At 52.3% G+C, this 27,862-nt stretch overlaps 2 protein-coding genes across 14 annotated transcripts in view; one reads left to right on the top strand and one right to left on the bottom strand.

Annotated features, from left to right (window-relative positions):
• Positions 1-6,773, top strand: part of OPCML (opioid binding protein/cell adhesion molecule like) — a 297,413-nt gene extending 290,640 nt beyond the window's left edge. For 4 of the 6 annotated variants that reach the window (XM_038161316.1, XM_038161315.1, XM_038161314.1 and 1 more), the window contains one exon: positions 849-4,681. In XM_038161316.1, coding sequence (XP_038017244.1) covers positions 849-949 — 101 coding nt within the window. In that variant the 3' untranslated portion in view covers positions 950-4,681. Of the gene's footprint in view, positions 1-848; positions 4,682-4,967 lie in introns of those variants that run through there. The other 2 variants (XR_005259700.1, XR_005259699.1) reach the window with 2 other exon arrangements.
• Positions 6,464-27,862, bottom strand: part of LOC119711303 (protein CEPU-1) — a 363,561-nt gene continuing 342,162 nt past the window's right edge. For 7 of the 8 annotated variants that reach the window (XM_038161307.1, XM_038161311.1, XM_038161309.1 and 4 more), the window contains 5 exons: positions 15,454-15,588; positions 14,500-14,620; positions 12,767-12,918; positions 9,843-9,875; positions 6,464-8,309 (listed from right to left, as the gene is read on the bottom strand). In XM_038161307.1, coding sequence (XP_038017235.1) covers positions 8,209-8,309; positions 9,843-9,875; positions 12,767-12,918; positions 14,500-14,620; positions 15,454-15,588 — 542 coding nt within the window. In that variant the 3' untranslated portion in view covers positions 6,464-8,208. The remainder of the gene's footprint in view (positions 8,310-9,842; positions 9,876-12,766; positions 12,919-14,499; positions 14,621-15,453; positions 15,589-27,862) is intronic. The other variant, XM_038161308.1, reaches the window with a different exon arrangement.

Here is a 27,862-nt window from a genome sequence, read left to right as displayed (position 1 = left end):
ATGCCCTGAGTGGACATGACAGACAACTGAGCACTTATTTCTCTATTTCTTTCCTTTCAGAATGCCACTACTGGGACTCAGACCTGTGACTTCCCCAAATTCCTTTCCATGGCCATAGGGAGTGCAGACAGACCCATGGCCCTGTGGCAGAGTGTGTGGTGGCTGCCTCTGCTTCCCTCACTCTGCCCAGCTGTCCTCATCCCATCCTGACTGGCCCCCTGTGTGCCCTGCGGCCCAAATAACAGCCCTAACAAAAAACCCCAAAAAAACCAAATAACAAATCTCCACTGCAGCAGTGTAATCAGATGACCAGCCTCCACCCTGCCTGATCTGCCTGCCAAGAACCCCCCAGTGACCCCAAAATGCTCCTGCATACCTGAGAATCCACATCAGGACAATGCCATTTCCTGAGCCAACGATCCTTTGTTACCAGTCACAAGTTGAGCCTCTCCAGAGCACCAAGGCTTCTGGTCCTGGTGGCTCTCACGTGATTGTCTGCATCAGGACTCCCCAAGGAGGGCAACTTCAAGCACAGTGGGGCTGGACTAAGACCTGCCCAGAGCATGCTCCTCCTCCTCCTCCTCACACAAGGACTGTGCCTGCCTTAAGGGTTCCTCAAGCTGTTTGCAAACCTCCTCACTTCCTCCTCAGCACTGACAATGCTCTCCAAATGATGGACAAATCCACCACCCCTCCAAGGGGGAACACAACACCCTGGTCAGCTTAGGGGTGGGATGTGAAGGGGAACTTCAGGGACAATGGGGAGGTGGGTTCTCTTTGTGCTGTCGCATCATCTCAGCACTGGCCCTAACACTCTCCTTTGTCTTTCTCCTCTCTCCTCCATACAGGGCCCGGAGCAGTGCACGATGGCGGCAACGCGGCGTCCCGGGTGGCTGCTGGCCTCTGCCTCTGGGCCACCCTCCTTGCTCGCCTCCTTCTCGACTTTTGATAAGGGAGCGGAGGGTCCCGGGAGGCCTCGCCGCACCTCTCCCACGCCGCGGGCTCGGCCGCCGCGCCGCCCGGGGACTCCTCTCCATCGGACGGGCGATGCACCGGAGGACGGGCGGCGGTGCCGAGCGTCCGAGGATGGCCCCGTCTCCCACGTGCCGGGATCGTTCTCGCCGCCGGTTACACTGTACAGACCCCACCACGTGCCACCAGACTGTCACCCGCCACCATCGCCCCGGGAATGTGGCCCGGCACGGACGGTGCCCCCTGTGGCTGCCTCATCTCCAACGCCGGTGGGCATGGAGCTGTCGGGGCGGGTGCCGCCCAGAGCCTTCACCGGGATGTCCGTCTCGTCATCTCACTAAGCCGCCTATGCCCAAAAAGACCCCAAGGTTGAAGCCTCTTGGCTCTGCCTTCAGCCCTCTCGGTCCTGAATGTCAGTTCTCGTCGCCAAAGCTCCTCCCTAAGCACCCCGATGTCGCCGGACCCCCATCACCTGCCTCTGCTCCTGACAGGATGCTCCCTGGCCCTTTGGGAGAGAGTCATCCGACACAACCAGTTGTCCTTCAAGGGTCACACACTTCCCACTACTCTTTATTCCAGCTGACATCTTTCCCCTGTGCTTCCCACTAAAACCCCCTCACCTTCCTGAGGACACGAGGCTGCTCTCCCAGGAATGTGAGCCCTGGGGACTGCCACCAGCCCTCCTAGAGACTAGAGCCTTCTTGCTGCATCGGACAGCCAGGCCCTCACTCTTTGCTCCAGATCCCTGCCCATTCTGCTGCTGCCCTCCTGATGGCAGGGGCTGCCCCATGGCTCTCACCTTGATGCTCTGCTAGCACTTTTTGGGGAAATTTCTCTGGGCTTGTTTACCAAGCACTTTCCAACCTGCACATCAAGAGCACAGCATCACCAGCGTGGGGCAGAGGCTCTGAACAACAGATCAAAACACCAGCTGACAAGGCCCTTTTGCTACAGCTCTGACGTTCATGACCGTCTGCATCTCTGCCCCTCATGGGGCCCTGAGCTGCAATGTCCTCACTCTGCCTTGTCTCATGCCCATCACGTGTCCCTGCCTGAGGAAAGTCTGATGTGTCTGACCCTGTGGAGGTGGCCTGGGCTCTGTCAATTTGCTGTGCTGGCACAGCAGGGACAAGGATGGCTCCAATGCTCCCTGCTGCAACTTGCCTGTGACACCAAAATAGACACACCCAGACTCTACCCCCTCTGCTTATTCTAGCCACCCTGGGAGCTGCCACCCATGGTGGTGGTAGCCATGTCATCTCCCTGCGTATGGAATTGTGCTCCTGATAGCCTCATGCACATGGACCCCCTTGCCTGGTACATTGTGGCAGCCCTGAGCCTTCTTGTCACTCCAGGCCACCCAGGAATGCTTTGGTTCCACAGTCTGGGGATGGACGCTCCCATCCTGCTCCTGAAAAGTCACATGTGGCACCAGACCCTATTGCTGCGACAGGGAGACTCGACTACAGCAAGGCACTGAGCAAGCACACAGAGTGTCCCTTGTCCTGACCCAGCACCTCCCCGTGCCTTGTCCCTTCCTTCTCCCTCTGTAAGTGAGATGACTTCAGAACAACGGCCACGCACATGCTGTCTTCCCCATGCAAATTCTGCTGCTGCCCAAACCTGCTTCTTTCTGTGGCTGCAAGGAATCTGAGGTGCCAGCCCTCAGCACACAAGATGGAAAAACCACCCGGAGCCAGAGGCCATGATGGGCCACCACTGTGTCCTCTATGCAGGCCTGCCCGTCTTCATGCCTGTTCTCAATGGGCTGCCCAGGACCTGCTACAAAATCTCAGTGGATGCTCCCACCCGCCCATCCTGGATGCTCAACGCGTACCATGGCTGATTGACAAAAACCCCTGGCCCCAGGCAGGGGCTGCCCCAGTGCTGGCCTGAGGCGCTGGCTTACCTGGTGGACGGGGATCCAGTACTGACTGGGTGAGTCCACATCCTGCGGTCCCTGCGGTGCTGCTCTGCTTCTCAGCTGGCATCCAAGAAAGGTGGCACTGTCAGCGATCTGGGTCCTATCCCGTGGCCCCGGGCATGTTTATCACGTGGGGATGGCACTGTCTTCAGCCAGCACGGCAACACGCACATCCTTCCCCACATGCCCGCTCCAAAATACCGTGGGTGCAGGAGACACCTTGCCCTGATGCCTTTATTGGTCCGCACTGCCCCACAACCACCCTCCACTGCCACCCCGTGCCCTTTCCTTGGTCAGCCCCAAATTTCTCTGTCCCCACAGCAGAAATGCTGCAGAGTCACAGGGCAAGAGGCCACGGCAAATCGGAGAGTGGCGGCGACGAGATGCCACGACGCACACTGAGGCTGGCGGGCCTGGTGCCAGGGCTGCCCCCATCCCATCCTTGTCCCTGGGTCGGGTGAGCTCCCCTGTACCCTGCTGGGACGGCATTCGACTTTCTCGTGCCATGTAACGTGCCATTGTGAGGAACGTGTTGGCTGTCTGAGGCTGGTGCTGCCACGGCTCTGCCAGGTGGCAGACCCGTGTGTGACCACTGCTCATCCAGTTTGGATGCCCGGGGGGTGGCCGGGTGCCCAGGGTGGGGGCAGTGTGGCTCTTGGGTCTCTCCTGCTGACGGCTGTGATGGCCGGTCTTGAGTTTCTGTCAATCATTGTATTCCAAGGGTGGCTATACTACCTGAGATTTGTGCATGTTACATTGTAGTTGTAACCTTTTCTAATTCGGCAAGAATAAGAGATGGTTGTGATTGTGCAGTGTATCAATAAAGTTTGGCGAACTTTGTACCTTCGGGGCTTTGCTTCACGGGTCCCGCACACCCAGGGAAGGGATGCAGTGCTGGGCACCTGCTGAGCTGAGCTGGGAGGGCTCCTGAGTGCCTGGGACCTCTGCCACTCTTGGGGTCCCACCTAGCACTTAGCTGGACCCGCTTTTGATCATCCCTTGTGACAGTGATGCTTGAAGTCCCACAGCTGGGGGCCTGCTGCTGTTTGGGCCACCCTTCACCCCATCCATGCATCTCCCCTGGGAATCCATCAGTGAGTCTCGGCTCCTGCCCACCTCTGTCTGCTGATGAGCAATGAGCACACACCTGTTGATGGAGGCCCTGAAGGGTAAGGACTGTCTCATCACTCACCTACGTTCCATGGAAGCAGCATGACTGGGGGCCTCTTTTCCACGACTGAGACATTCCCAGCATCTCCTCCATCATCTTGCAACAACGCTCACTCTGACAACTAAACCTGCCCCCATGAAGAGATGCCTCTGCAAACAATGCACTCCCAAGATTTGCTCCTATTGTGCTCTGGCAGTGTGTGACACAGACCAAATGTCTTCATCAAAGGACAAAAAACATGAGGACCAGGAGCAGAAGACCTGTGACCCTCAGTGTCTCCCTGACATGGCTGTAATCTCACCCATCACTCCCAGGGGATGCCTCACCTTTCCACACCATCAACCAGGAGAAAACATTCAACAAGCTCCTCTAGTGTGAGACCTGCTGCCAGGAGACTGAGGGTAGTGGGACTGTGACAGACCCATTAGAGTCTTGCTCACTTTGAGACCCCTCTTTTGTCTTCCCCAACATGGGAATGAAAAGCCCAGTCCCAAGAGTTTTTCCCTGAATGCCAGAACAAACAAACAGCTCCATCGCAGCACTGCTATGAGCTGCTGTGACCTTGCACATCAGGAACACCTCTGCTGTCCCCCTCGAGTGACCCCAGCAGACAGGTAAGTGCTTCCCAAAACTCAACAACCTCCTGAGGGAAGGGATCTGGGAGGGATGTGTCACCTTGCCCACTTTCCTCAATGTCACCTACAGTGAATCAAGCATTGGTGACCTCCATAGGAGACTCTCTGCTTTGAGCCTCTTCCAAAAACCCCAACCCATCAGGGAGCCAGGGATGATTTGATGTAACTACAGGTGCCACAAAGCAACACTCATCCCTTGCATGTGTCCCCTGGGGATCCCACCACAATCTGAGCTTCCCTAATGCTTCCCATCTTCCCATGCCAGTTCTGCCTGATACCCAGTGCTGGACCTGCCTCCACTGGAGTCCATACCTACAGATGCCCAAACGCTCCTGCTTATGGCACATCCTGATGCCTCATCTGCATTGTCCCCATCACAGAGCGTGGGGAGGCAATGCAGCCCCTCTCTGCCCATGCGATATCCTCCACCTCCCTTTCCTGGCTTGAGAGGGATGTTTCTCCATGGCCCTCAGCAATGCCCAACCTGTGCCTAAGGACATGGACCTCAGCTGCTACATCCAGGGGGAGGGAAGGTGTATTGCAGACCATGACCTCCATCCCTTCCCAGCACCAAGAGACACCCTTACCGATGTCAATAAATTATTACATTAACGCATCCATCGAGCCGCCTCTCTCTCTTTAACTTCCTCTTTGTCTGCTACTTTGGCACTGGACACTCCTTGATCTCTCACCTAGAACACCAAAAAAGTTACAATTACAGAGAGGAGGTGAGGGAGAGAGCCCTGTTACCTCCATACCTATCCCTGTATTCCTCCCCATTGCCCCCAAGCATCTGGGCATTGCCCTTCCTACCAGATTTGCTCTACTGTGGCTGGCTGGTCCAACCTGGGAGTTGCAAGACCTGAATAAAGACCAACACCATCATCTCTGCCATCCTGACCCTGCTACCTGTGCCCAGCTGTCCTGTCCCCACACCCTCACTACCCTGTCCCTTACTTGGGATGTGCCACAAAGTCTGAGCATGGTTCTTCCCTTACCCCACATGGACACTGCATGTCACACCTCAAAGCAACACCTTCCCATCCTTCTCCATGCTCATCTCTTGGGTTACATCATAGGGTCAAGAAACAAAAAATGCTCACACCAAACTGTCACACCATCAACAGCAACCAACTTCTGATCCGGCAAATGTGTCAGGTGACCTGAAGAAACCAGCACCCTGGAGGCTACAGCTGAGGCTGAGGACCAAACTCACTAAGCAGCCTTCCAGGATCACCAAAAACCAAGACACTGACCAAGACAAGGCTCCACGGACAGCAAAATGCATCTACACCCAAACAATCCTGCTGTGCTTTGCCTGTATGCAGCACTGCAGGAGGGACCCTGTTCCCTGCACCCACCTCACATCGCTCTGTCCCTCCTTCCCACGCAGGATTCGCTTCAGCTGCTCCACAAGCATCCCCAGCAATGCTGTGCAGCTGGGCTAGAGAGCCACACCTGAGCTTAGGGGCACTGAGTGGGGTCCTGAGCAGGGAAATTTGGGACAGCTGTGCCTCACACTATCTCCATCTACTCACCAAAGCCTTACCTGTGACAGCATTCCCGCTGGGCTCATCGGTGAGGTCCAGGGGCCATCTCTCCAATGTTCTCCTGGCCCATTGTGATGACTTGGTGCTCCCATCTGCCACTCCCCCTCCAGCATCCCTCCCCACATCCCTCCCCATTCCTGGTGGCGCAAGGGGAGAACGTGGAGTGGCCCTGGCCCCCGCGGCAATGAGCACCACAACCAGACGGAGCGGCCACATGGAACAATCGTTTTAATGGATAGGCAGAGAGAGCCCCCTCGCCGCCTGCCTGCCCGCGCCCGGGCCCCCCGCGTGCCCCCCGCCGCCGGCCGCAGGGAAGGAAAGGAAATTGAAGGAGGAAAACCAATTGCAGGAGAAACCCCCGCTGAAATGGACGGCGAGGCAACAGGTCCTGCGCCTCGGCAGGGGCCAGTTGCTTCGTCTTCTTTTTCTTATTTCTTTTGTGATGTTTTGTTTTTTTAATATATATATATATATATATATATATATACACACACACACACGCACGCCCACACACACATATACATACACATATGTATATATATATATATATATATATAAAAATATAAAACTGAGCTATATAGATCTCCCTCTGTCCCTCAGCTCGCTTTATTCCACCGCAAAAAGGCCAGGGCCATGCGGCAAAAAGCGACAGAGAGGGGCCCTGGTTCCCCATGACCCTTTGTCCCCGGTGACCCGAGGGTGGAAAGGCGAGGGGGTTCAGGGATGTGTGGACCGAGACGCTTGTCTCGTTGAGAACCGATACACACCTAACTCCATATACAGCATGCAGTAATGGCAGCGGAAGGACCCTGCTGGGAACTGTGGCTAGAACTCTAACAAAAAAGAAAATTATATATATATATATGTATATTTATATATACTGTATATATATATCCCATAAAAAGATTCAGTATCTCCCTCCACCTCAACGCGCGGCGAGTGTCGTCTGTGCCCTCGGCAGGAACTGTCCAGACAACCGCTTTTGGGCCGGTTTTGGGGGTGTTTCAGCACAGGACTCCTCCTCATCCTCCTTGCCGGGCTCACAAACCTCCTTGGCTGGTCGCCTCCTCGGCAAACAAACTTCTCTCCGCTTGCTCCCCCTCTCCTGGATTGTTTTTTTTTCCTCTTTTTTTTTTCTCTTTTTCCCCCCCACTTTTTTTTTTGCATTTCTGTTTTTTAGGAACTAAGAGTTCTAGGCTCGTATCAGAAAATACAATTAATAAAATTAACCATGACTCAGAATCCCTTATCATTCATGATGTCCGCGGATGGTACGATGAAAGCGTGGCTCGACGCCCGTCTCCTTCCTCCCTTTCCTTTCGTGGTGGTGTGGTAACTGTTGAAGATCTATATATCTATACATATATATATGTATACATGGAGATATATATATATATATATATGTATATATATTCTGAAACACAAATGGCGGCACAGTCCATGAGAAGACGGGGAAATCTTGGCAAAGGAGAAAACCCGTGTGTCTGGATGGAGGGTCTCACGGGTGGGAGCAGGCGGGTGGCGGCAGTGAAGAGGACAGGGTAGGGGACAAGTGCCACACTCCGATGGCCCCGTCCATCCTCCACGCTGGCCCGTGGCAGAGAACAACAAAAACGGGGAAAAAGTGGTAGGGGACAAAAAAAAAAAAAAAAAAAATAGGGTGGAAAGAAAAAGACTCAGTCGCATTGCATCTTCAGCAGGAAGCCTTGGATTATTAATTTTTTCCCTTTTCTCTCCATTCCAAATTCCCATAGTGGTTTTTTTTTTTTGTTGTTTTTTTTGCATGTTTTTCCTCTCTTCCCCTCCCCCAGGTGGCCTGGCCGGATACTCTCTCAATTCTTATGATTATTTTCGGAAACGGTGAACACTTCTTCTTCTCCTTTTCTTCCTCTCCTTTCTGCTTGCACTCGCTGGCCGTGGTCGTCGCTGCCGCTACTCCGCGGGCCGGCTCTCGGGTCAAAACTGGTGGGCCAGGTGGGCAAGCGGGAGGAGCAGCAGCCACGCGCAGCCGCTTTGCCGCCACGCGCCGTTGTTCCCGTCGTGCACTGCGCCAGGGCCTGCAGGAAGGGACAGGAACGCCCGTGTGGTTGGTCACGAAGTCAACAAATAGCAGAAACCATGAAATTAAGATTAAAACAAACAAACAAAAAAAAAAATCACGCTATTTGGGGCCCTGGTGGTGTTGCACGTGGTGGGATTGCTCTGAGAGTTCTCTGGGTGTCTCCCTCCATCTGTGCTGTCTCAAGAACATGGGAACAGCCATCCCTGCCCCCACAAATGCTGATTTTTGGGACAAGATCCTCTGCAGTCCCTTTTCAGCCTGTAGTCCCCATCCCAAGCCTGTTTCCTGTGCATCACCACCATCCGACCTCCCTCAGCCCCCTTCACCCTCCTCCAAATTGGTCCCAGTTTTCCAGCCACACTTGTAGGGGAGATGACAGTTGCTGCCCAGCGCATTCTGCCCACCCCAGGGTGACCACCCTGTGCCCACTAGTGTCCCTTGAGAGGGACAGTAACCACCTGCCCACCCTGCAGAGACACCACCAGCAGCACTACATTGAGGACTTGGTGTTTTGCACCCCTTCAGTGTCTCTGTGGGCCCAGACCACCCCAAGGAGATGGGATGAGGAGGGCAGTCAAGAAGAGCCAAACCCACCCATCTATGGGGTCTACAAGAAGTGAGGAGTTCAAAACTCGCTGTGGGAAAGGATGTGGAGGATGTCTTAGCCATAGGCTTTCACCAAAACACCTATTTTTTTCACCAAATAGTTGGCCCAGGAGAAGACTAAGGTGGAAAAAGACCTCAGGAAGGCATCCATGCTCATGTCCTGTGGAAGCACGGCTGACCACAAGGTCTGATTCACAATTGCTTTTGAAGCCTCAGGACATGTCCCCTCACTTCAAAACCTGACCGGGGCACTGAGCATCAGTAGCCATCTGGTTTCCCACCAGTAACACTCTCCAGCACATTCAGACACCTCACACCTCACAAAAGGTCTCACACACTGCCTCCACAGACATCTACAAGTCATCCAAGGACTGACCACTCGATTCATCACAAATGAAGCCACCCCAAAATCAAGATGACACCAAGTCAGTTGGCCAGACAGTAAGATTGCACAGCAGGGAGCTGGCTGTCCTGGCCAGGAATAACACCAGGAGGGGGACCAAACGCCTGTGCACCCCTATCTCATCCCATAAAAAAGGCACTAGAAGCATCCCAGAGGAGGAAGGACCTGCCACAAGACCCCCTCACACAGTAGCCCTGGGAAAGCAGCCCAAAGACATCCCTGCTGCGCCCTGGCAGTGGGGAGGGAGCAGGACACCATGGGATGGGGACAGGCATGCAGAGGGCACAGACCACCACCAAACAGGCACAGTAGGCTGGCTGGGAAGGGGCAGGATGGGAAGGTGGCTAAGAAAGCCCTGATTCATCCCTACACCAGTGAAAGCAGTGGGGTTGTGGGGCAGGAGATCCAGCTGGTGGGTGCTGCGGCTCCCACTGAGATGAGTTGTGGTGGGAGCCAGAGGGGCCCAAGGGGAACAGCAGGGGAAGCACTGGCATTGTAGGGGACCCCCAAATTACTGACCTTTCCAGGGTGTCAGAGCAGTAGTTGTCTCTTCTAAAAATTAAAGAACAAGTGAAAGTTAAGGCAAAAGGGCAATGGAAAGTGCAGGCTCGAGACACCTCCCTCAGCCTGCCCTCAACCTGGGGTGGGAAAACCAGAGGATGGGGTAGAAATGGGATCTGTTGCCCAAATCACACCCCACTGCTGTGGGGCCACAGTCCCCTCATCTCTGAGGTGAGATGAATATGGGACCTCAGACCTGGCAAAGCCTGTAGTTGCACCCTGTGCAAAAGGCAAAGCATAGGGGCAGGATATGGGGATGCAGGGGGTTCAGCTCTCCCCCGTGAGTTTGGGACCCATCCCTCTTGCTAATCCTGCAACATCCAAAAAAGATTTATGGTCTGACAGTCGCCTCTAGGAGCAACATAGATTGTGTGATGGGTAAGAAGCAGAGGGTTGGTTTTTTTTCCCCAACTCCACAGAATGATGTGGTTTCCCTGAGCACTCTATCACATCCCAGACAGCACCAAATGAGCCGCTGAATGAGACGGCAGGTCTGGAATAACGAGTGCTACATGTTAAATAAAGCACTAGTTGACCTCCATGAAAAATTAGATTAAAAAAAGGATTAAAAGATGAACGCTACATTAGCCTCTTGCACAACCCCAAAAAGGCTCGTGTCACAGTACCTGCACAGATTAAACCTCCATTTGTGGGGGAAAAACTCCAAAGCACTCAGCTTCAGGGAAAAGGGGCCACTCACAAAATTGTCCCCCAAAACCTCACAGAAGAGACATTTCTCATGCACAGGTAGTGCAGCCACTGCATCTGCTTCCTTCTTATCTTGTATTAAATAAATAAATATGTCGATAAATAAAGACATATTAATCCCCAGATTGAAGACACTGGTTGCTTAGGGACGGGTGAGCTCAGCCCTATGACGCCTGGGGTCATCACATTCCTGGTAGTTAGGGAGGGATTGTTCCTGGGGGTGCTGGGGAGCCCTGTACCAGGAGATGGGGGACCCCCACATGTTGCAGTCTCCTCAGGGAACTGTCACCCCCCAAGGGGACTCAATTATTAAAGACTGAACAGATCATTCAATCAATACAGCCTTTATGGAAATTATGGGTAGTCAAAGGACTCTGATTTCGCTCCCTGATGTGACTCGCAGTCAGACCACAAAGCTAAGGGGAAATCATAAAATAAGCTCAGACTTTTGTGGGATGCTTCCCTGCCTCCCACCTGACACTGCCACCACAGCATGAGTCCCACAGTGGTTCCTTGGGTTAGAACCCAAGAAACCAAGAGCTCTTTAACAGGGAGATGTCATCTTTACTTTTAGGCTGTTCATCCAGCCGGGATCTGCAGATGCCAATCTGAAGGCTCCCACTAATCAAGATTTTAACCTCATAAACACATTGGAAGGCTGCAACATCACAGCTAAGAATGTGGCTCAGGCTGTGTTGGGCACTTGGCATGGCCATCCTATGCCTGCAGAACAGGTGGAGCCAGGCCTGGGTGGCTTTGCAGTGCCAGAGGTGTTGGCATCCCTAAAACATGGGGTTATTGGATTACCAGGAAGGCTGTCAGGGAAGAGAACTGAGATAGTTCCCAAGCAACAGTAGTGATGGCTTAGCACAGGTGAACCTTCATCACATACAGCTTGGACTTAACTGGGCGAGCAAATGGGTCTGAGCATCCAAGATGGGATGAACTCCTCTGTCACAGCTCAGGGGAACCTGGCACAGCTGCCAGCACCAGTGGCAGGATGACCCTGTCCTGAGATGCCACCCTGACCCCACAGCTGTGGTGTGGCCCCTGGCAAAGCCGGACATCCCCTACTGTCCTTAAATAAACTGTTCCCTTGGAATCCATCCAGCCCCTCCCCAGGACATGGACAGCGCTTCCCCGGGTCTCCACGTGCCTCCCGCTGCCCCAGCACACTCCAGAACCCAGAACATACTGTGGGACTGCTCCCTATCCCAAGACGCTTTGTATGGCCAGGTCACAGACTGCCCTAAGGGACATGGGGACAAGGAAGGCTCATCTGTCACTCTGCTCTTGCTCCCTCTGACTGTACAATAACAAGAGACAAGGAGATGAGCAGGCACAACAACCGGGTGGCAAGGGGGAGGACAATGTTGGGGAGAGGCTGGAGGTCCCCAGTCCCCACTTGTCCTGTATGGTTCAGCTGCAAGAACCACACAATCCATACCCCAGCAGGGAAATATCCCCAAGCAGTGCCCAGGGATGAGATCTGTCATCCACTTCTGCTCTGGTTTTGCTGCCACCTGAAGACGTTTGACAAATATGTCAATGAATCACAGCCCTTCCCATCCATGAGCAGTGTCAGCATTGCTCTCATCCCAGCTTCAGCATGCAGGGACAACAGTCCTGGGACAAGGGTACACACCTTCTCCTTCTCCCTGCCCTCCACACCTTCCCCTCTCCCTTGGCACCTACAATAAGGATTTATCTCCTTTCAGGAGCAGAAAACATGACCTGGAAGGTGATGGAGCAGGGAGCCTGTTTGTTGTCCCATGGGAATGGGGTAGCAATGACACTGAGCAGTATCTCTCCTCCTACCCATCGACACAGGGGGATGCCTTCACACAAAGGTTCTTCTAGGTACTCCTTACAGCAAGAAGATGGAAACCTGCAGCCAGCTCCTAACTTTGCATTCATGGCAGATCCCAAACACAGTGCCAAACAGCTCTAAATGGTGGGGGACACTGGACCTGGATCAGGAGGCAGCTTTGGAGGTTCTCCCCTTCCCAAGGACTCACCACAACCTCCAGCCCACTTGCCAAGGGCAGAAAAGACCAGCAGCAAATACACATCTTCCCCAAAAGACATGGGAGACCCTTCCCATGTCTCTGCCATTGGTGGTGTCACTGTGAAGCCATGCCCCCTTCCTGGCTGATTCCCTCAGCCCTACTCACCGTAGAGGATCATGCTGGCATTGGTGTTCCCTAGCTGGTTGGAGGCTACGCAGGTGTAGTTGCCGTAATCCTGCTCAGAGACGTTGAAGAAAGTCAGTCTGGAGAAGAAGGCTTTGTTCTCCACTTTCAGCCCTTTCTGTCCTTCAGCCAGTCTGGGAGAAAAGAGGAATGGGAGGTCACTGGGGTGGCATCAGGAAGGGAAGTGCTCACTATTTTCCATGCCCAGTTATCCTCTGGTTGTGCCTATGAGTGGGGACATGGAGCTTGGGAGAAGAGGGAGAGGGGAAGGTATTGGGAAAGATAAGGGAGACGGATGCTGCTCTGCTGGGTCTCCAGCTGCCAGCCCATGCCACCCCCATGCTGACCAGAGGCATCCTCACTGCAGCGTCATGGGATGGTGCTGGGACTTGCCAAATGCTGTGCAGAGAGAAGGATGCTGCTGTGCCTGGGGAGGGAATCTGGGAAAGGCTCATTCCCACCCTACAGAAGAGCCTGGTTTCCCTCTCAGGTCCTCAGTCCTCTCTATTATGCAGAATGCCTTCTGTGACCTTCCTCTTCTCTCATCCCTGCGTGTCCCTGGTGAGTGCTGCAATAGGCACCCACCACAGCAGGGAGGCTTCTCAGCCAGCACAAATGCTGAAGCATTAAACAAGTGCTTGGGCTTCCCTGTACTGGTGTCCCCATCCTGCTTAGCTCCTGCAGCTCTTGCTTGCTAATTCCTAATGGGAAGTGCTGGATTCCCATTATGATCCACACTGGGTGCTGATCAGGCAGGCTGAGCCCGCTCCTGCCTCTGCTCTGCAGGCCCTCGTGATCTGACCTAGTTCTGAGCGGAGCCTTTCATCTGCCACACAAACATCCGCAGCTTTGTACATTCTGCTTCTCCTTTCCTCTCCAACCGGGTGAGGGAGGCAGACCCAGACTCCTCTCCAGCTTCTGAAGCACCTTTTTTGGCCGAAACATCTCTCCTTATCAGTGACCGGTGTGGCTTGTCCTGTGTTTGGCCACACCATGGCCCCTCTGGGCTAATCAACAGAAAAATTGGTTAAAACTGCTTTGCCCGGGTTCAGAGAGAGGCAATTTCTCCAGGGTGGGGCCTACCCCGGGCCATGCTGCTCCACTCCTCGTTCCCCAGCCATGTTCCTGTGCTTTGGCAGGACACAGAATTTGCAGGTTGATCTAAGAGGTCCATTTTCACCCCAAAGCAAGGCAGGCTGTCTCTGGGGTATAGCAAACCCTGTTTTTTTGACTGACATCACATTCCTTTTGCTTTTCCAAGAGCTGCCTTCTGGCCAAAGCATTTAAAGAGATGACAGAGATTTCATCCACTCTTAAGTGCCTGGATTTGTGCTGCCAATATCCATTTTGGATATTATGCTTCACCCAAGCAGGGATTTACCACAACACCTTCACACAGAGGCACGGGCAGCAACAATCCTCTCCCACTGAGGGCTGAAAGAGGTTCCTGGGAAAATCCCCCTCCACAGATTTGATGAGTTAAATAAAAAGACTTCAATAGATCCTGGGTGGTGGGAGTTCCAGCTGTGGATGCTGGCTGCCTGATGGAATGCCTGGATTTGCCCCAGACAAGCACAACCTGCTGCTGTCAGTGGGACCTGCCTCAGTATCCAAACCAGACTTGTGCCAAGGGTTATGAGCCGAAGCTTCTGGCACTGGGTGCAGCCCATGTGGGGTCAGTGTCTTCCCCCCTGTCGTGCCCCCCAGGCTCTTACCGCTTGTCATCTTTGTACCACTGGAAGTCGGCGGAGGGGACAGCGGAGGCCTCGCACAGCAGGATGCCCTTCTGCCCCACCGGCACCCCGGTGCTCTTCGCATCCGAGATGTACGGAGGGTCTACGGGAAGAGGGGAAACCTGGGGTGAACACCCAGCAGCCTTTGGGACTCCTGTCTGTCTTGGTTTACAAGACAGGTGTCTGCTAGGGAAGGCAGAAAAAGCCTCCCTTGGAAAGGAAAATGTAAGCCCCCTCCCTCCCTATGAATTATTGGAATTGTGAAATCAAGGGGCTCTCAGGCAAAGATATGGGAATAGGAATAACAGTTCTTTACTACTATGTATAACAAAGCAAACAAACAACAACTACGGCCCTATCCCTTCCCCTCGTTGCTCAAGATTTCCTTTTTCTCCCTGCACGTGAGCAGGAGCCAAAATAATCTCTGAGCCCAGGCTCGGTTCCTACCACTGTGGTGCTGCTGTCCAGAGGTTTTCAGGTTCATGGGGGTTCTCTTGCAAAAACAACAGACCCCCAACTCATGGTTGTTACATGTCCAGCTTATGGAATGACCAGAAAGGGGCTTAGGAGGGTCTTTGTGTATGTTTAAACGTGAAATAATGCTGTTTTCTTCCTCTCTCTCATTTTTTCTAACAGAAAAAAAAATTCTATTTACTGCTCACTTGTCTCCTCTCCTCAGAGGTTATCAGCACAGCATCTCTCCATGGGCAGAAAACCCACGTTGATGGAGACAGCTGAGGAGGAGGTGGTGGGAAAAAATGGAGCTTGAAAAGAAGAGGAAAATAGGGCAAAACACCACCTGCTCAGAAAAACTGCTGCTGCCTGTCTCGCTCTGGGGCCTTTGTGTGCCTCACTTCCAAGTGCCACTCCCTTGAGAGGCAGCACGGTGACCCTCTCCAGCCCCACCCCTGTCCCCTGATGGCCCCAGGGACTCACAGTTGACGGTGACTTTGACTCGCTGGACGACGGGCGCTGAGACATCGTTGGAGGCGCTGCACTCGTACTCTCCCGACTGCTCCCGTGTGATTCCCGTGATCTCCAGGTACTCATCCTCGCTGATGAAGCCCACGGCTGCAGAGGCAAAGACAGAGAGCCCTGAGTGATGGGGAGGCACAACAAACCTGTGCCCACTGGCTGGTCACTATCTGTGAGCATATCACTCTGCACAAGGACATCCAGCCTGCAGGTCCCAGCCTGGAATGCCCTTGTGCCTGTGCCCCTCCATTCCAGGAAAATCATTGCCAGAAAGGTTTCTGCAAACACTGGACTGCTCCAGCAGCTCTGGCCTCACTGAGAGCATCACTTGCTGGAGATAATATCCTTGATGTGCTCAGGGTGGGCAAAGTGGGCAAACCTGCATCCCTGCAAAACGACCTGAGCCCACCTCTGCACATCGCCCCTGCTGGGAGATATTTCCAGGCTCACCCAGCTCACATAAACACTCTTCTCTAATTTTTCAGCTTCAATTAATTCACAGCGAGTCTATTCCCATTAGCGTTGGTGCCAACACCTCCCTTTAGCAGAACCACCTCATCCCTGTGCCACCCCAGGCTCATTGCTGGGGGGGGCTGCACTTGTCCCCCTCTTCCCCATCCAGGCTGTCATGCAGCTTCTTGTTTCACTCAAAGCCAGAAAGACGCAATAAGTGGCATTTTCTTCACTCTGGCATCTTTCAGCCCCCATTCCTTGCAGGAGCTCTCTTTATTTTTACACACACCTGGAAAAACACACAGTGCTTGGCTGGCTGGGAGGAGGTTGGGGCATGAGACTCCCCAGGTTCGTCCCCCAAACAAACAGCAAAAATTACTTTTTGCAGTCCCAAAACAGGGACAACTTCTCCCTTTCCTGTTGTTTACATCTCCCCACTGTATCTCCTGCAGCTGGGATGCTGTAATTACTGCACGGAACATCTCCAAGCCCTGTGTCACACTTAATATTCCTATAAATTTTAAACGGTAGTCCTTGGTACATATGTGTGGCAATTGGTGTCATATTTTAATTAGGCTTGCCCTACACCATCTGAAATTAATAATAGCTCGAATTACCAGTGTAATTTATAAATTAACATTGCTGCAGCATTAGGAAATAAATTAGCTCTGGACAGCTGTTTCTGGGAGTGAGTGCCAATGGCAGAGAGGCCAAGCACAGGTCCCTGGTCCCCAGGGGGATGCCGTGAGCTCGGCCAGCCCTCGCTTCCCACCCGGATACCGCTGTCTGTGCTGGCGTGACCTGATGGGCCACAACTCGCCGCGCTTGACCGGTCAACCGTGTGCATCCTGCTCCTAACAAATGCAAAATCCACGTGTGGGAGGCTCCCAGCAGGGCACACACCGCTGCATCCCCCCAGCTGATGCTTTTATGGCATCTCTTCCCGCACTGCAGGAATAGTGTGGTCAGACTCCACCACCCACCATGGAAAGACCCAAGCAGCACCAGTGGTGTTCCTGTAATGCCCTGGAACAGCTCAGCACAGTGAGCACCCCAGGCATCTGCCAGAATCCTGCTGCTGCAATGCCAGGTGCCACTATTATCAACTCAAACTAGTGCAAATACGCTCAGCCGTGATAAAATCCCACCTTGGCTCTCTCTCCCTGCACCAGAACTCGCAGCTGCCACCTCCACACAGCATCCCCGGGACTCTGCATGTCCACTGCTCCCTGAACTCTGGACCCCATGCATGCACACATATATCCCACCTTTCCAGGCTGACCTAACTGGGAAGGCAGCCCTGTGAGCTTTGCAAAAGAGTGAAGTGAGTTTTCCTGTTGATGAATTGCTGACATCCACCAGTGTCCTCAGCCCTGTGCTGAAATTCCCACCCGAGTGGCTGGTGGTGCAAACCGCTGAGCTCATCAGTACTTAGTGCAACTGAAGGGTGAGATATGAAGGCGTTACCCCAAAATCAATATCCTTTAGAGACACAAAAATTACAGCTTACATCCAGCGGCCCTGCGGCACTGCAAAAAAAAAAAAAAAAAGGAGAGAGGGGGGAAAAAAATTCCTTTTTGTGGCTGACCTAGAATCGGCTTCTCTGTAGCACAGCGCTGCCTGCTGATAAAGTAAGGACACAGCCGGTGGCCTTCAGATTCTCTGTGCACAAATCTGACTCTGGGTTGTGCAAAGGCTCAGATAACACTGCTTCCCAACTCACCAAAGGCCCTTTCCCAAGTTCCAGAGTCGACCCACACACGGCAAGAATTAGCTCTTGCCATAGTCAAGCCATAATTTGTGTGCCTGGTTTGGTCAGGGAGCAAAGCAGCTCGAGTGCATTTTGTTCCCCAGCAAAAGACTTCATTAAAGTAACTGCGAGGGTCAGATTTCCACCTGCAAAAGCTCAGGAAATTGGGGGATGAAGGTTTCCTCCATGCCTGCGTTGCCCTGAAGTCTGAGATATGTGCACAGTAATCAGCTGATGGAGAGGCAGAGCTCGAAGTTCAGGGACTCAGGGTCTGGCATCCTGGGAATTTGGTTACAGCCAAACAGAGCCTGCCCCTGACTGAGACAGGATGCTCTGAGCTGGAGATGACTCCTGTTTCTGTGCTGTGCACAACCTGATGTAAGCCATGCTCAGACCACAATAGCATTAGGAATACCATCCCTGCAAGAGGCTCTGGCCCAGGGATGCCTGCTTAGTGCCAGCTACAGCATCTCAAATATTTAGGTGACATAAAGACTCCCTGCCAGCTCATAAAGTAGGTGACACCAGATGACTAAGATAACATTCCTCCACCCTCTCCTATACAAGTGGCTTTGAAGGAAAACCAGATCTGTAAAGCTGCTTCACTCTGTGGGACCACATCCTGGAAGCACCTGGAACTTAGGAATGCTCAGGGCAAGGTTTGACCAGAGCCCTGCAGCTCCAGGAGCTCCGCCAGAGATACCAGTCCTTCTCTGCCTGAACTGATGGTGGGAATTTTCAAGGCTGTCTCTGCTTGAGCACAATTAGGAGCTGAAATATTGCAGGAATTAATGGAGAGCTCTCTCATCTCCTCAGGAGCTAGAAAACTAGCACAGCCAGCACCCATCATTATTATTATTAATACTAATAATATGATACAGGCTAGAAATGGAATGGCCATGGACGACGCACAAGTGTAATCCTTGCTCATCAGCCAGGGATGATGAACTAACCCAGGGTGAGCGGGGGAGATGGAAAAGCAGAGCCTGAGTCCTTGTGCTCAGTGAGCAGGAGGCTGCACACGGACCACCACACACTATTTGGGATGTGCTCTGCAGATCTCTGTTAAAAGCCTCAGGGAAGGGGGAGTTTGATCATCATGGCAGTGGAGGAGCCACAGAGGTGAGGTCCTGGTGTGGCACGGAGCACCAAGGCAAGCCCAACAGATGGCCAAGCTGTGCTTGGGGTCCCACACAGCATGGATGCCATGAGGTGTGGGCAGATGCCTCCTGCATCCATATTCCTCCCTCCATGCCTTTCTCCTTCCATCACTTCTCCTCACTTTCCCATCCTGACTCATCTCCCTTCTGACTCCGCCTCTCCATTTGCTTCCATTGAGCCTCTGACAAGATAATAACTCACCAGAAAGTGAACACATGTTCCCAAATTAATTACATGCCACTGTCCCCTGGCTCACTGTTGCAGACATGTTCAGGTCTCTAGGACACTGCTCACAGCTTTCCCTGGCTGAAGGCTGCCTGTGATGCCATTGAAAAACCTTCCTTCCCTGCACCTCAGATCAAGCTCAGCCAGCCCAACTGCCGGGGCTGCAAGATTTTTCCCTCTAAAGCCCAAAGGCACAACCTCAACAGCAGTCCCACAATAGGTTTGGTCTCTGGGTGCTCAAAGTCCCACCAGTGATCCCAAAGCACTGCCCTGCCCTCTACACTGAGCTGCTGCATTTTCCAGGCACTGATCCCAGTGGCCAGGATGAGCCAAAGAAAGAGAATATTTTATGGAGATAATTTTATTAAAATGTTTACAACAATGCAGATATTGACATCTCGCTTCAATCAATAGCACAATTTATTGTCCTTCAAGGTGAACATTAAGCCAAGCTGCCCATTAGTCAATATTTACCTCCAAGGTCTATAAATCTTTATACGGGCTTCAGCGGATGTTGACAGCAGCTGATTCCAGATAAGTAAAAGTAAGAGCGTGAAACATTGCTCCTTTTGGAGGTGAAATAGTAACTAGTTAATTACAGTCCCTACAGCAATTCTCAACTATCAATTTATGGCTACTTCTGGCAATAAAAATTAACATCGTGCAGACTCCCGGCTCCAAGTGACGCACTAAACCCGAGAGCCATATTTTTCAAACGTCAACCCGATGCGGTGCTGATGGCCATCCTATAACAGTTTATGGTAAATAAATAAAACGCACAAAGGTAATAAGAGAAGTGTTGGCACCTGAGACCTGCTTCACCTCTCCTTCATGCAGCAGCGAGAGAAAAAGTGCTGCTGGGATGGGAGAAAGATGGGAGATTTAGTAGAACCAGAGCAGATGGGGAAGGAGGTGGGGAAAGGAACCACCCCAAATACCCTAAATCCCTCTCAAAGGAGGCAGGACAGCCCCAGGCAGGGAGGTAAACAAGAGCTAAGGCTGCCACCAGTACATGCCCCAGCCAAACTGGGGAATGCATCTGCTTCACCTTTTACTAACCACTATTATCCTCTCCTGATGGCTCATTAACACATAAGGAACAAAGTTCAGGCATTTCTGAAATTCCCTTCCCTATTTTTGTTTGATCAGGTGAATGACCCCAGCTAGGGCAGCTTCTCCTCCGTGCACCCCCTCTTTTCAGCCCCCCTGTGCCAGCTTGAAGCTGCCATGCTCCAGTGGACAAAGATTAGGGATAATTAACCTGCTGGAAACCATCCAGCGCAATCATTCAAAAAATGATTTTTTTTAAGATTACCCTATCGACCCAGACAAACTCCTCTCCTCCTCTTGTGAATATTGCATCCCTGAAATGCAGGCTCAAGCCCATTTCTATCTGTGACCCCCCCCCCCTTAGCTGAGCAATCCATTTAGGAAGCACACCTACATGAGGTACGGGGTACACACCTCCTGTTCTTCCTGTTCACAAGCCTTCAGAAGTGGGACCGTCTCCCCAGAAACGGGCACACAGCATATCAGAGTCTGTGTCGCGCTTACACGGGGCCAAGCCACTCTTTTTGAAGTTTCCCGATGACAAGGGAGGAAATCTCTCCTCTGACATGCTTTTCCATGTTAATTAGCATGTTTCCATGGCCTGATGTTGTGCGAAGCCCCAGGGGATGCTGCACTCGCTGCCTGGCACTGCACAGCGCTCAGGGATGTGGGAGCTTGGCAGGAGCTCACTCCACTGCTGCAGTTTGAGCAGTCCCTCCTCATTCTCATGCCCCAGGGGTGGCAACCATCACCAGTTGTGCCTGGTGTCACCAAACTGAGAGAAAACATCATGTTTTCCTTACTCAGACCCTTTATTACCTTGGATTTGGGGAACTCTCACAGCCAATTTTGCTCCTTGTGCGCAGCAGCACAGGTTTGAAGGAGAGGGGTGGCCATAAAATCCTCAACATAAAGTCCTTCTCCTCCACTGGTATCAGTGTACCCTCCTCCCTGGGGCTGTGGGAGCCTCTCCTTGCCTGTGGCTATGTAGTGCTGTTGCTTTTCTTCCCCTCTCAACTAGTTGGGCCATAGGTGAGCTGAGGGTGTCTTGAATTTTGCTCCACAATACAATGGAGGACCTGCCCAGGCCTGATTTTGTGCTGACAGGAGCACAGGTGACTATTTCTGAAGGTTGCATCTCTGGCTGCACATGACCACAGGGTCAGGACACAGGGATTTTGACAGGCACATTCCAACATGGAACTGTCACAAAGGCAGAAAAGACACATTCTTCAACTTCTTGCTCGGTGCAGAGCTAGAGCTAAGACAGGACCCACATTTGTGGCTCTGTTTGCTCAGTGCCTCCCTGAGATCACCCTTGGGGCTCATATCTCACACAATAACTCTGGTATTTATTATTAGGTGGGCACATGCCACACATCTCAGTAGTCACTGGTGATGTGCAGAGACCTTCCAGATGCCACCACATCTCGTGGTCACTCAGCCTGTGGTCACACATAGTCAATATATCAGCATGAACTCCAGGGACAGTGAAAGCAAGGCACCGGGGCCCTGAACAACCTGGTCTAGAAGAAGGTGACCGTGTCCATGGCATGTGTTGGAATGAGATGGTCTTCAAGGTGGCTTCCAACCCAAACCAGTCTCTGACTCCCTGCCATGCCCTTCCCCACGGTGTTCTGGGGACACTTGCCCACTCTGCTCACCCCACCGATGCTATGCAGAGCAGCCTAGTCGCCTGAGCCATCCATTATAGCACCATTGTGAAGAGTTTTTAGCTTAAAAGTCCTTGAAAGTTTCCCACTGTGACTCGTTAAACAAGATCTTTTTCACTTTCCCTCTATTCTCCGCTAACAATATTTATACTCATTTCTTTTATTGAAATCTATCTGCCGCCTGTTCTATTAAAGCCACCTGAGTGGCAGCTCCTATTCTCCGGGAGCCTGCAGCCCATCTATTCTCCAGACAATGAGGTACAAGCAGTCTATCTTCTATTGTGCTTCCTGGCCTTCGGCTCTCAAATCTTCCATCTCAAAAAGGCATGTCAGAGACGCCTCCATGCAAAAGATTGGAATCCCGGGTTGTGGGGGCTTCCCACTGTTGGCTGGGCTTGCTGCCCTCCCTCTCTGGGCGAGCACCTCCAGGGAGATGCTGCTGTGGCACCTGTGATCCCTCAGGGATGCATCTCTCCCGTCCCTGCACATCCTTAGCGTGGATTGTGGCATCAGCCAGCGCACGGCTCGCTGCTGCCGAGGTTTTTGCACGTCTCAGACAACTTATTTGTTACCAGGAATAAAAGAGGAGCATTAAACCTTTTGTTTGCAAGAAGTAGTTCCTTGGGAAATAAATGGATTATGGAAATTAATATTTAAAGAAACAAAACAAAACAACTCAGGGACCAACCACCCTTGAACGAGGCTCTAACTCAGGAGTAAATGAGTCGAATAAAGAATGAGCTCTTTTATTTCGGTGAGAGGGAGAGCTCAGAGGCAGCTCAAGGCTCAGCAAAGTGGCAGCGACTGTCTTCAGCCTCTCCCAGCCTCTGCCTCCTCCTGGGGTGCTGATAAGGACACTGGACACCAGGAAAAGGTCCAGAGGGCACGTGTCACCCTGTTAGAGCAAATTAGCAATGGGTACAGCTCACAAAGAGCTTAAACAATATCAGATTTGCAGCAAAGATGGGTGCAGGACTCATTAGAGGGCTGCTGTTCTTAATGACACCCGCCCATTATCACCAGCATGAGCTGGATCCCTTTCTCCTTGGCCCTGGAAAGGCAAGGATGACCCTTGTGGTGACACTGGGAGGGACTGATGCTCGGCAGAAGCTGTGACTGGCATGGAGCCACTTCCCACGGAGCTTTTCTGCCTCCTTGCAAAAACAAATGCAAAAGGTACCTGAAAATCAATGTCGAGGCTCCCACAGAGCCAAGCCTTCTCCAGAGAGCTCCTGAGAAGACAGCATCTCCCACCAAGCACCAACACTGCTCCTGGCACCACTCTTCCTCCCATGGTCTCTTCCACAGCCCAGAGCATCCAATCAGGTGCCCAACACAAAGTCCTCTCCCCTTCCTTTCCTTACTCCTCCTTCCTCCCGTGGTTTTTTTCCCGTGGTTTTTTCCCCATAGCTGCTTCCAAGGTGAGAGAGGACAGCATTGCTGGAATGAAAGATTCTCCTGCATGCCCTCTCCCAGCAGCGGCCCTAATTCATTTTTCATGGCCCCTTGCAGTGACAAAAGCCGCTGCTTCTCTCTTGTAAGCGTGCGCCATGCAATAAGTCAAAGCTGATGTGCATTTTCCCCCTGGGTGCCGAAGCTGTGCTTTTGATTTAATTTGTCCTGTTGTTTGGCGCTCAGCCTTTGCCGGTGAGTTCCTCTGGAAAGGTGGGAAGGGAAGTAGGGCCCCATCCATGTGGAGGGGCTGCCTAACAGATGGGGTACAGTGGGTAGTGGTTAAATTATTTGTTGCAATGCTACCAAGATGTTGGAGAGTGACAGATGCTGCTGGAGAAAATCGCTCAAACACACATCCTGTTTGTGGGAACGCTGCTCCTCCGTTAAATCCTGTCGCAACTTGGCTGCTCTGGAGCTCATCCCATTTCTGGCATCTTCCTCGCTGGCTCTAGGAGAAGCTGTGGTGCACAGGGCTTGGCGAGGAGAGCAAGAACCAAGGTTGCTCCTGCCTGTTTATCTGCAGGTGCTTTGCAAAGAACCTGAAAAAATTCCATGGGAGATCCACCACTTCCCAACAACTCCATGTGACCACATTGCTGTGCAGGAAAAAGCACTCCCAGCCCCTGCCAAACTCGAGGCACCCTGCTTTCCTCTGGATTTGTGTGAAAAAGAGCTGCTGGCAGCCAGGACCGAAGGGTCCCTCCGGCTGGAAATTTAAACCCCAAGGCTTTCTCCACAGGACAAGCTCTTAAGAAGCAATTGCAATGCAAAGCGTTAAATGGCTGTAACCTCGGTTAAGCCGTATTTCAGCCGCATTAGGGAAATATCCCTCAGATGGGAAGCAAGTGGCATAATGGCATTAGAGTAAAAAAATAAGCATCAAGTGCTGGCTAAATCCATCCCCAGTGCTGGCAAGAAGTCATGGGGATCTGGGAAACTTTCCCTTCTCCACGCATATCCCAGCACGCAGCTCATGGCAAGCCCGGACTCTGTTGCTGCCACAACTTTCTGTAAACGGGGGATATTTCCCATCCCTCTTTTTCCCCTGGGATCCCCTGACCACTCTTCACCCCCCAGAGTCATCTGAATCATGGCAGGGTGAGACTCGCTGTCGCCTCTCCATCATCTTTATCCCGTCTTTATTTTTTCAGACACGCTATTTTCCAGCCCAGTGGCCTTGCTCTGTCCCTTGTGTTTTATGGCACTGATGTCTCCATTTCTGCAGGATCACTCACAATATTGTGGCTTATTGAGAGAAGCCAGGGAAATGCAGGGGTGATGAGTTGGATGGGTTTGGGGCTGTGGGGGGGCTGGTGAGGATGCCCTGGGCCTGGGGAAGGGGGATGGAGTGGTTGTGACAGGAATTTCAGGGATGTGTGATGCTGGGTGGTTGAGACTGGGGGACTGGAGGCTGGGCTGAGCCCCTTCCTTGGAGCCCCTAATCCCCTCCTCAGGCCTCTGTGTTGGTATTGGCCCGGCTACAGGAGCTGGGAGGGCAGCAAGAGGCATTGCTCTGCAAGGGAAATGCCATTTTAAATAACAGCGGTGTGTCACAGGAAGGGGAAAAACCCACGGGCTACAGCACTGCTCTGGCTTTAAATTATACCATAGGAGAATAAAAATAAAAGAGAGGAAGACAGAGAGAGAGGCCAGGAGGAAAAAGAATTGCCATTGTTTTACCAAGCAGATGGGAAAGTTCAGGGGATCAGAAAAAGACTATTATTATCTTGACTCGACCGAGAGAAGATGGGAAAGGAAGAAGCATTTTTTTTCCCTGTAGTGAGGAATGCAGTGGCTGAAGTAATTTCAGCAAAGAGTCGGAAGGAAACTATGCCATCGGCTGAGGGCAGCGCCCAAGTTACCCCCACAGCCTGGGCGTGCCACCATGATTTGCCTTTTTGTCCCCTTTCCCAGCAGTGACACCACATCCTGCGCTACTATTGCAAGGCCAGGGAGGGGTAACCAGGGCACACATTTCTCACCACCTCCAGCTGCAGCAACGTGCCAGATGTACTGCCAGATGTGCCCACTGCCAGGGGCGCTGCAGCTGTGGACACCCCTCCATGGCACTGCTGGTCCCACCACCTTCCCAGCCTCGGGGCATGACCACCTGCCACAACTGCCCAAATTTCTGCTTCCTTGTCCCAGAAACCCGTTGCTTGGCTACAAGCCATTAAATGCCCTAAATACACAACAAATTTCCCACTGGCTGTTTAACATGAGCAGAACATGATTTTTTTTCTCCCCAAATTCATGTGAAATGCCGTTTTTCTATGTCTGCTGTGGTACTACAGCTCCGTGGCTGTAGCTTCCCTGTTGCTCTCCAGCTTGGTACGGGGCAGCTCAGCCACTCTGGCTCTCCAGCACGTTGCAGCTCCTTGCCCTTACAAGCACAGCAGCGTTTCTCAGCCTCACCAGAGACAAGGAGACTTTTTCCACCCATATTCAGGCCAGGCGAAGGGCACAGCCCTGAGGCCCATGGCAGTGACCGAGCACAGACATCAACAACTGATTTACAAACTGGGGCAAACACTGGTGCAATATCTTCCCTGACAAGTGTCAAGGTGATGGGACAGGGAAACGAGGAGGTGAGTGTAAGTCAGTCCTGTTGGAGCATCCTTCACCTGCCACATCCCTCCTTAAAGCCTCTTCGCCACTCAATTTCCTCCCTTTCCCTCTATCCTCACTTTCTCTCCTCTTTGCTCTCTTCCTCCCTCTGTCACATGGTCTTTCCCTCAGTCCCCCCACTTCGCCTTGTCACCTTTCCTTCTCTACACCCACTTCTCTCCTGCACCCCTGGGACACAGAGAGGGGATGGCAACCTGCCCTGCTTAATCCCAGGGCCACTGACTCCTTGGGCACTTAATATTCACGACAGAGAGAAACATTTCATGGCGAATTGGACGCACATTCAACTGGAAATGGAAATTTTATGACTCTTCTCACTCTGCGCAGCAGATTACACCAGCTGAGAAAACATGGAAGCAAATGAACAACCTGTGAACTGTAAAGTATATTAATAATGAAATCACAGCCCGGGAAATGAAGGCTTTATTCTGTTTATATTCTGCTCCATTAATGGAGAGTGCTCGCAGTAGCTCCGCCCCATTAGCTGGCAATCTGCGCCCCAGGAAGAGCGCAAGGATGGTGGGGGAATGGTGGCACAGGGCAAAATCCTCCTTCCCTCTGGGAAGTTTGGCTCAAAGCATTTCCTTGTGCTGCCTCCATCTATGGACAGTGGAGGTGCATGAACGTGGGGGTTATCTTTAGCGCCCTACCCCATGCAAGCTTAGGAACAAGGTTATAAGGCAAGGAATGGATCAAATGGTGATGGCAGGCGAAAGAACAAATTTGGGTGGAAATCAGCTCCAACACCACAAGGAGCCACCCAGCAAGGAACTGGCACTGGGAAAGCCATCCATAGAGAGCTGTATGTGCTTTCTCCTTGGGCTGGTCATTCCCACCTCCTGCCTGCTGTGTTTGACCATCCCCACCTCTCCAGCACCCTTCCCACCCCTCATCACCACATCCCATTCCTCCAGGGATGGAAGCACTTGTGCATCCACAGCCCCAAAGCCACGCTGATGGCCACAAACTGAGCCAGGCCAGCAGGGCTTGTGCAAATAAATATTTCAGTGCTATTGCCCGGCACACAGCCCTGTCCTTGGCTTAGCAGACCTGGGCCACGTGTGACACAGCCCAGCCAGGCTCTCGCCTTCCTGAAAACAACAGCAGCAGCTTATGCAAAGCACATCACGGGAGCTAAAAGGAGCCAGAGCAGAGTTTTCTATAGCTGGAGCGACCTGGTGTTGACAGAATGGGGACGCATTTCCACAGCTCAGATTTTTATAATAATACCTCAGGGGAGTCGCTGGCAAAGTTTGGCCCAAATATAATTAGTTTGCACAGCTATTAGGGGCTGATAAAAGGTTTTAATTTGCGTGGAGATCTCTGGAATCTCAGACACTCCTGTCCCTTGCTCTTCCCCAGGCCAGCTGAATGAAAGGAGAGTCCCAGGCAGGGAGCGACACAAAGCCTCGCATTTATTGGGGAAACAGGGAGTTGTGTTCAGCAGCAAAGAAGAGATGGAAAATCCAACAAGCTGACATTGCTGGTGTGTTGGGCTTTGTCCTCTTTGTCCCACCATGCCATTAACACATCCTGTTCTTCCTGTAGGGAGATGCCATGCAGAGCACAGATCGGGAATTTGCACCTCCTCAGTGGGTGCCACCTTTGTGGGAAAGGTGATCAGGGACCAAGGGGATAAAATTTGGGGGTGCAGGCAGGGCTTCCTGGTTTTTCCCCCTGTTAGGACAGCAGGCAGCTGCTTCCCCAAACTGTGATGAGGAGCAGATCCCTCTCTGCCTCTGGCAAACTGGGAAAGTGTGACATTGCAAAGCTGCATTTAGGGAGTATCTTGAAATCAAGAGGGTTCCCCCCCCTTTTCATAAGGGAAAGACACTGCCTCATTTGTAGCTGGAAGGGGTCTTGTTATTTTTGTACCAAGATGCATATTTTAGAGGTATCTATGCCAAATATGCAAAATCAGCTCCAAGAGTTCATTTCCAGCATGCAGGGAGCCAAAAATATTACTTTTAAACAC

Source organism: Motacilla alba, chromosome 24 (assembly GCF_015832195.1).
Source record: "Motacilla alba alba isolate MOTALB_02 chromosome 24, Motacilla_alba_V1.0_pri, whole genome shotgun sequence".
Lineage (NCBI taxonomy): Eukaryota > Metazoa > Chordata > Aves > Passeriformes > Motacillidae > Motacilla > Motacilla alba.
This window is presented reverse-complemented; position numbering and strand designations above follow the sequence as displayed.